Source organism: Balaenoptera ricei, chromosome 15, assembly GCF_028023285.1.
Source record: "Balaenoptera ricei isolate mBalRic1 chromosome 15, mBalRic1.hap2, whole genome shotgun sequence".
In the NCBI taxonomy this organism is placed as follows: Eukaryota; Metazoa; Chordata; class Mammalia; order Artiodactyla; family Balaenopteridae; genus Balaenoptera; species Balaenoptera ricei.
The window spans coordinates 71,764,538-71,772,267 of NC_082653.1; the positions used below are offsets into that span (position 1 = coordinate 71,764,538).

The 7,730-nt window shown below is 57.7% G+C and overlaps 1 protein-coding gene across 3 annotated transcripts in view; it reads left to right on the forward strand.

The window, feature by feature from the left end:
- The window catches only part of IL21R (interleukin 21 receptor), a 31,384-nt gene extending 23,654 nt beyond the window's left edge, over positions 1-7,730 (forward strand). For all 3 annotated transcript variants that reach the window (XM_059896614.1, XM_059896611.1, XM_059896613.1), the window contains 5 exons: positions 1,649-1,794; positions 2,850-3,027; positions 3,490-3,586; positions 4,588-4,672; positions 6,466-7,730. In XM_059896614.1, coding sequence (XP_059752597.1) covers positions 1,649-1,794; positions 2,850-3,027; positions 3,490-3,586; positions 4,588-4,672; positions 6,466-7,230 — 1,271 coding nt within the window. In that variant the 3' untranslated portion in view covers positions 7,231-7,730. The remainder of the gene's footprint in view (positions 1-1,648; positions 1,795-2,849; positions 3,028-3,489; positions 3,587-4,587; positions 4,673-6,465) is intronic.

Here is a 7,730-nt window from a genome sequence, read left to right on the forward strand (position 1 = left end):
TCCAAAGTGGGATTTCCACGGAGGGGGTGAGAAGCCCGTGCTCAGAGGCATGCAAACGCAGACTACTAAGAGAGTCCTGCCCTCCTCGGGAAAGCCCAGCCTCTGCGAGGAATCTCTGGGGGATTTTGGCCCTAGGTTCCCAGTGGTGGGGCAGGGGGGTGAGAGGGTGTCTGTCACCTGGAGGGGGTCCAGGTTTGCACCACTTCGCTGAGTGGGTGTCGCACCGCACAAGGTGTGAATGAAGATTCACACACACGCAGACACACCCAGAGTCCGTCACACACACACTCATAAATACAGCCTTGGACAAATGCACAGGTGTCCCAGCAGCCCTCGGCCTAGCCAGCCCGGCCACAGGCCCACGCTCTCTCACACATGCCCATATGCACACATACGCACACGCTCACTCAGCCATGCAGATCCAGGCATGGCGAGTTCACGGAGCAGGGGCGCCCTCTTACCCCTCTGAGTGAGCTGGGCAGACAGCAAGCCTCCTCCTGCCCCTGCAGAGGAGAAGGAACCGCTTCACGGCCCCTCCACCTCACAGGGTGGCTCCAAGTCCCATTTCTCTCTGGCCCCCTCCCTCTCCTCCTCCCTGCCAGGGCCTGAAGCCAGGCCTGTGCCCAGATTTGGCAGGGGGCAGTGTTCTACTCCCTTCCCCCTCCTGGGCTCTGGGCCCCCGTCCTTGACCCCATCCCTGATCCCCAGCTCTGGTCCTCACCACCCAGCCCAGGACGTACAGGGAAGTGGAAAACCAGGTCTCCGTCGGCCTGGGGAAAAGAAGAGAGGGCTTAGCAGTTATTCCAGTCCCAAAGGACCCATGGCTGGAATAGCAATGACAATAAAGCCCTCGCCGCAGCCTCCCGAACACTCACCTTCTCCCATCGCAGGCCTTGGTGCTGAGTCGTCCGCAGCCTCAGAGTTCCTTTCTGGAATCCCTGGAAGGTTCATTTGTTGGTTTAACAAGTATCTCTTGAGGGCCTGCTGTGTGCCGGCTCTGTCCTAGGAGCTGCGGACACAGCACTGACCTGGAGAACAAAACCTCTGTCCCAAGGAGCTAAGATCCCCAAGACAGGGGCATATGGCAAGCCGGATCACAGAGCCCAGGAGGGCGTGGTGTTGTGGCCCAAATCTCTGCTCCCGCACTTTCCAGAAGATGTCTGGGAGATGCCAACAGTCACATCGAATTCCCAGGACCCCTGCGGGCGTCAAAATGCTCGTTGTAGAGCAGCCCGGCAGGCACTCAGAGGTGGTAACTTCCATCATTAGCATAATTGGTGCTAATTAATTAGCATGATGCTAATTACAGTCTTTTGACTTCTCAAGAAAGCTAGAGTTAAAAGAAAATGATGCCATCATTTAGAACAGAAATGGAGAATGAGTGGGTCTCGTTGGTTTTTTTCCCCCCAGCCACGCCGGTCTGCATTCTTGCCCCCCTGAGTCGTAGCACCCACCCTTTAGACTCATCTAAATCTCTCATTTCTCAGATGAGTAAACTAAGGCCCAGAGACAGGGAATGCTTTACCCCAAGTGATTCAGGGTCATTAGTCTTGATCTCATCAAGGAGAGCATCTATTCGCATCACCACATCATTCTCAACTGCTGCAAAATCTCATCCCATTTTATCTTTCTGACTTTTTCCTCTAAGTCAAGCCATCTCCCCCTTTCAACGTGACCGTGACCTTCTCCGGACAATATAACATCTCCTGGAGCTCCAATTACAGTTTCTACACGCTGAAGGGCAAACTTCAGTATGAGCTGCGGTACAGGAAGCTTGGAGACCCCTGGGCTCTGGTGAGACCCTCAGAGGATTGGGGCGAGGTGGGGGTGGGGAGGGGGAGGGGCAGTGCTGAGCATCCGGGTTGGGGGGAGGGGCAGACACAGGTGAGCTTGTAATTCACAGTCCAGAGTGGGAACCAGGGACTCACCAGGGATGGACGCTCTCCCTTGCGCTCTCTCACTCCGTGCTGCCCTTGCCTCATTTCTCCCTGGGGTAGGAGACCCCTTAGAATTCATTCCTTCCTGTCCCTGTTTCCCCCTCTATCGGTGTGCCAAGGAGGAAGGGATCTGCGCTGTCCCTGGTTCTACCTCAAGTCTAGTACCGTCACAGTAGAAGAAGTTTCAGAAATGGGGCAGTCTGGAACCTTCCCGCTTTGCTTAGAATGGCCATAGTTGGAGAGTTCCAGAAGTATCAATAACCAAGAAAGTTCAGTGTCAAAGGGACCGTTGTTTCAAATGTGAAGGCTTCTAGAGGCATTCTTTGTTTAGAATGTTGGAGAGTTCCAGAATGGCCCACTATTTAGAACAGTCACAGCTGAAGTGTTCTAATTATCCATCCTTTAGAATGGTCTCAGTTTAAGATTTTCATAAATGCCATAGTTTAGATGGTCCCCAGTGGAAGACTTCCAGAGGTACCCATTGCTAAGATGCCTGTAGTTAAAGACGCCCAGAAATGCCCACTATTGAAAATACCCACTGTTGAAGAATTACAGAAGTGTCCAAAGTCTGGAATGCTGCCAGCTAAACATTCCCAGGAATGGCCACTGCTGTTCCTGGGACATTCCCAGGCCCAGCAGGAAGGGTCCCCTGTGGGGCTGTGAGTGACTGAGCTGGGATCAGAGAGAAACCGAACAAAGCACTGTATCACAGGCAAGGCCGGGGCAGCGCCCATGGCTCTGTGCTGCCCACACTGGAGTGGCCAGAACTCACACTGATTCTTGTGGAGGGGGCAGAGACTTGCCAGGAGAAGCTCCACCCCTTTCCTGGGGGCTGGTAAAGAGTGGTTCTGCTGGAGGCGGGGGCTGGCCTGGGTGGTCCTAACCCAGTGCATCCTTTCCCTGTGTTGGCAGAGTCCAGGGAAAAAGCTGATCTCAGTGGATTCGAGAAGCGTCTCTCTCCTCCCCTTGGAGTTCCACAAAGGCTCAAGCTACGAGCTGCAGGTGCGGGCAGGACCCCAGCCTGGCTCCTCCTTCCAGGGGACCTGGAGCGAGTGGAGTGACCCAGTCATCTTTCACACCCAGCCAGAAGGTAAGATGTGAAGCAGGGATGGACACCCACTCCTTGTACTAAATCTTGTCCTAGTGCAGCAGCCCTGAGCCCTGAGATTTTCAGCACGGCTGGAAGGTACCCACTCAGTCATGCATCCCCTTGTAGCTGTTCCACAGCATTTCTGGGGCCCCTGCTTGCCAGGCCCTGCATTGGGTGCCAGGTGCTTCTCCTGGCAGGGCCTTTGATCCTCCTAATGTATCTGTGAAGTGGGAATTATTATCCCCATTTTGCAGATGAGAAAACTGAGGTTCAGAGAGATGAAATCACTTGCCTAGGGTGGGGGTGGGAGCAGGAGTTGAAGCCAGGTCCATCCCACTGCGAGGCACCAGCAGCCTTCCCACCCACTTCCACTCCAGCCCAGACCCAGTGCCCTCCACAGCCAGCCCGGGTGGCCTCTCGTAGAGGTTGGTCAATTTCACCCAGAGTTTTCTTCCTTCCCAGAGATAAAGGGAGACTTGTACCCTCAACTGCTTCCCATCCTGGTCCTCGTATGCCCCATCCTTGTCTTCTTAGGCCTGAAGATCCACCTGCCTTGGAGGTGAGGCCAGGGAACAGGGTGGCAGGGAGGGGGTCAGCCTGGGCCAGGACTGGGGGACACACCTGTCACCACGACAATAGTAATGACAGTGATGGTGATAATAAACCGTTTACTGGGCACTGTGTAGAGCACATGCTTAACCCTCACAGCAGCCATATGCGCTTGATACATGGCATTTACTTCCATTTGACAAATGGGGAAACTGAGGCACAGAGCTGTCTAGGAACTTGCCCAAAGTCACACAGCAGTGAAGTGGAGGAGAAGGAATTTCTACCTGTGCTCATAACAGTGACCTCAGCTGTGATCTTGTCCAGTGAATTTTAAGCTTTGAGTCCTGGGGGTCAGGAGGGCCCGCCAGGTGGGAGTGAAGGGCTGGTAGGATAACCCGCCCGACAACCCTGCTTCAAAACCAGAGGTTTTGCTTTTATCTCTTTATGTATTGGGTTTCTGCCGAACGTGGCCATCGAGAGAAAGGCTGATGCTGATTAAAAATATTGATAAAACCTAAGCTCCGCTGGCCTTCGTGCATGCTGCTGGCTGAGGCTGAGCCCTTGCTAAGTGGCAGACGCTGGGCGGGGGCCCTGCATACCCTGTTCAATGCAGAGAAGCCTGCGAATCACAGAGGGTGTTGCAGGCCAGTCTCTGGGTGCTGGGGTGCCTGGTGCTGTGCCTACACTTCCTGACCCCTCCCTACAGCCCCACGGAATTGGCTGTTAGCGCATCCCTGGTGGTGGAGGAGGAAGTCAAGGCTCAGTGGCCAGCACTGGCTCAGCAGAGAATAGGCAGCCAAGCCCTTAAACTCGGAGCACCTTCAGGAGACTCGCTGCCCCATTTTACAGATGTGAAAACTGAGGCCTGGGGCAGAGGGGCGGAAGGGAGGGGCCTGGGTGTGTCTTGGAGGCTCTGAGCCTCCCGCAGGACACATTTGGGGAGCATCTGAGCGGGAGGCCCGGCTGCCCTCTGGGAGATGCGGGGGGCTCACCTCGTCTCTGCCTTCCCAGGCTATGGAAAAAGGTGTGGGTGCAGGTGCCCAGCCCAGAGCCCTTCTTCCAGCCCCTGTACATGGGCCACAGCGGAGACTTCAAGGTGAGTGTCCCCACCACGTGCTGAGCCCCTGGGAGCCTCTCACCCTCTGGGAGCTTGCTTCCACCCACACACCTAGACCACCAACCCCACCCTGTAGGCCTGGGGCACCCAGATCCCCGACCCGGCCGGGAACCAGGCTTCAGTCTCTGCACGTGCAAAGTGCAGGAAATACTTCCAGTGGGGCAGAGTTGGCCTAAGAATTAAACAAGATCCTGCAGCATTTCCCAGCCCGAGGAGCCAAGCTGGGAGAGAGGGTGAGCCGGGTGGTCCCTTGAGCCACAAAGTGGTCTCCTGGTCCTTTGGTAGAAGCCCTTGCTGTGGAGGTGGGGAGGGAGCAGCTTCTGGGAAGGATATGGCCCTGCCTGCAAAATACACCAGCCCCATCCAGGCCCCAACCCCTGCTACCAGCGCCATCGCCCTTGGGTTCTCTGTGCCTATTTACCACCACCCACCCGGTGGCGGCAGTCACCGCAGAGAGGATGTGGTGACCCACCTGCTCCAGCAGAGCCTGGAAGTCAGGAAGTGCGACCTGCTGTCTGCCTGGCGCTCACTGAGCGCTGTCTCACCTCCACCTTTCATCCTCTTAGCAGCCCCTGCAGGTGGGGAGGGGGGGGTGCTCCACCATCCCAGGGGAACCACGAGGAGACCGAGGAGACCGAGGCTCAGAGCCGGGCAGGGGAGGAGCCTAGGCTGCAGCCCACATTGGATAGACTCTTTCCTCTTTCCTCTGCACTTTCCCTGAAGCTCAAATATCACATCTATTTTGTGTTTGTTTTACCAATACTCATACAGCACTTGCTGTGCACCAGGCACTCTGCTAGGAGCGCCACAGATGTTATTTAATTTATCATTTAATCCCCACAACCACCCTGTGGAGTGGGGACTATTAGCAGGCCCATTTTACAGATGCAGAAACTGAGGCACAGAGAGGGTAAGTAACTGGCTCAAGGCCACACAGCTGAGAAGTGACTTCAAATCAGTGGTGGCGGCCTCAGCAGGGTTCTGAGAGGAGCTTTCTGATGGAGTAGGCTCAAAACTGGGAGATTTTGGTTCTCAGGGATTTTCTCTGCCAACTGGATGGAGACCCTGTGTCATGAGTGGGACCCCTGGCAGGTGAGGGCAGGGGGATCCTTAAAGTTTAGGGACGGCTGCCTCAGTCCATTGTCACCCCACAGCCCTTATCTATTCTGAGTGGCTGGTCCTTGATTCACTCCATTCATTCATTTAGTTAATATACATTTATTGGGTGCCTACTGTGCGCCAGGCACTGTGTGAGCCTCTGGGGACACAGCCGTGACCAGAAGAATTGGGGCTTCTTCCCTGGTCACGTGTCCACTCTGATGAGGACACAAACAGAAGAATGCATGGTTTCAAGAAATCTCCCCGAGGACATAAAACAGAAGGCCTGGTGGGGGCTCTGTCACTCAGCTCTCAGGGCCTCCTGCCCCTCGTCCCCACAGCTCGGGAATCTTGGACCCACACCCATACAGACCCCAGGCCACTGAGCAGCGGATTGTCTGCGCCTGCAGGCTGCTGAGGGCCGTGGCTCCCTGCTACAGGCAGGGAGACTGAGGCCCAGGGAGGCCGGGACAGCGGCAGGGACTGTCCCTCGACAGGGACACAGCACGGTGCTCATCTCCCCCCACCCCCATCTCTCTCTTTATCTTCTGGAGTCTTTGTCTCTTTCTCTCTTGCTGTCTGTCTGGTCTCTGTGTCTTGTCTGTTGACATGCTCCCCTGCCGCCCCTTGTCCCCCATCCCATCCATGACTCTCCCTCCTCTTCTCTCTCGCAGAAATGGGTGGGCACCCCTTTCACTGCCTCCAGCCTGGAGCTGAGATCCTGGAGCCCAGGGGTGCCCTTGTCCCTGGAGATGCACAGCCAGTGCCCACCGCAGACTGCAGCCAAGGGGCTGGTGCCCACAGAGCTGCCGGAGCCCCCAGACCTGGTGGAAGCCGACGGGGTGCTTGAGCCGGGCTCCTGGGGCCCAGCCCGCTCCACCGCCGGCAGCTTGGGCAGCTCAGCTCACAGCCAGGAGAGGGACCGGCCGTACGGCCTGGTATCCATCGACACGGTGACCGTGGTGGACGCAGAGGGGCTGTGCGCCTGGCCTTGCACCTGCGGGGATGACGGCTACCCAGCCCTGAACCTGGACACCGGCCTGGAGCCTGGTCCGGGCACGGAGGGCTCGCTCCTGGGCACAGGGGCCACTGTCCTATCCTGTGGCTTCGTCTCAGCCAGTGGCCCTGCCGGGCCGGGGGGCCCCCTGGGCAGCCTCCTTGACAGGATAAAGCTGTACCTCAAGGATGAAGAGGGTTGGGCCCCCGGGCCGCCCTGGGATGGCGGGTCGCCCCGAGGGGTGTCGGACAGCGAGGCAGGTTCGCCCCCAGCTGGCCTGGACATGGACACGTTTGACAGCGGCTTCGCGGACTCTGACTGCGGCAGCCCCGTGGAGCATGACTTCAGTAGCCCCAGGGACGAAGGGCCCCCCAGGAGCTACCTCCGCCAGTGGGTGGTCACAGCCCCTCCACCTGCAGGGCCTGGGCCCCAGGTCAGCTAGTGAGGCTGCCTGGCCGTCCAGAGCCGGCCATGCCACTGAGCCACGAGCCACGGACGGGGTCACCTGGGCTGAGGTGTAAAGAGGCCTGCAGCCCTCGGTCTCCCGGATGGGACCCCTGAGCCTGGTGTTTACAGCGCGTGTCTGGGGCTCAGGTGCCCACTGGCGTGGCTGCGCGTGTGAGTAGCCTGCGTGCCTGTGGACACGGAGCTCGCCCGTGGTTCTGCCATATTCCCAAGGCCACTCGTGTGTCTGTGCCGGCGTGAGCTTCCTGTGTGCGCGAATGTGAGCGGCACACATGTCTGTGGGCACGTGATGACAGCCTCCCTCCCTCCGAGGCACGTGGGTGACCCCCGGGTCACGTGCCGAGAGGCTGGTCCAGTGCTGCCCACTGGGCCTGCTGGGACCAGGGCACTGCCTGGGACAGACACCAAGCCCAGCCCCCCAGGTCCTGCCTGCAGAGCCACATAAAGTCCAAACTGTTCCTTACCGCCTTTCAGGGG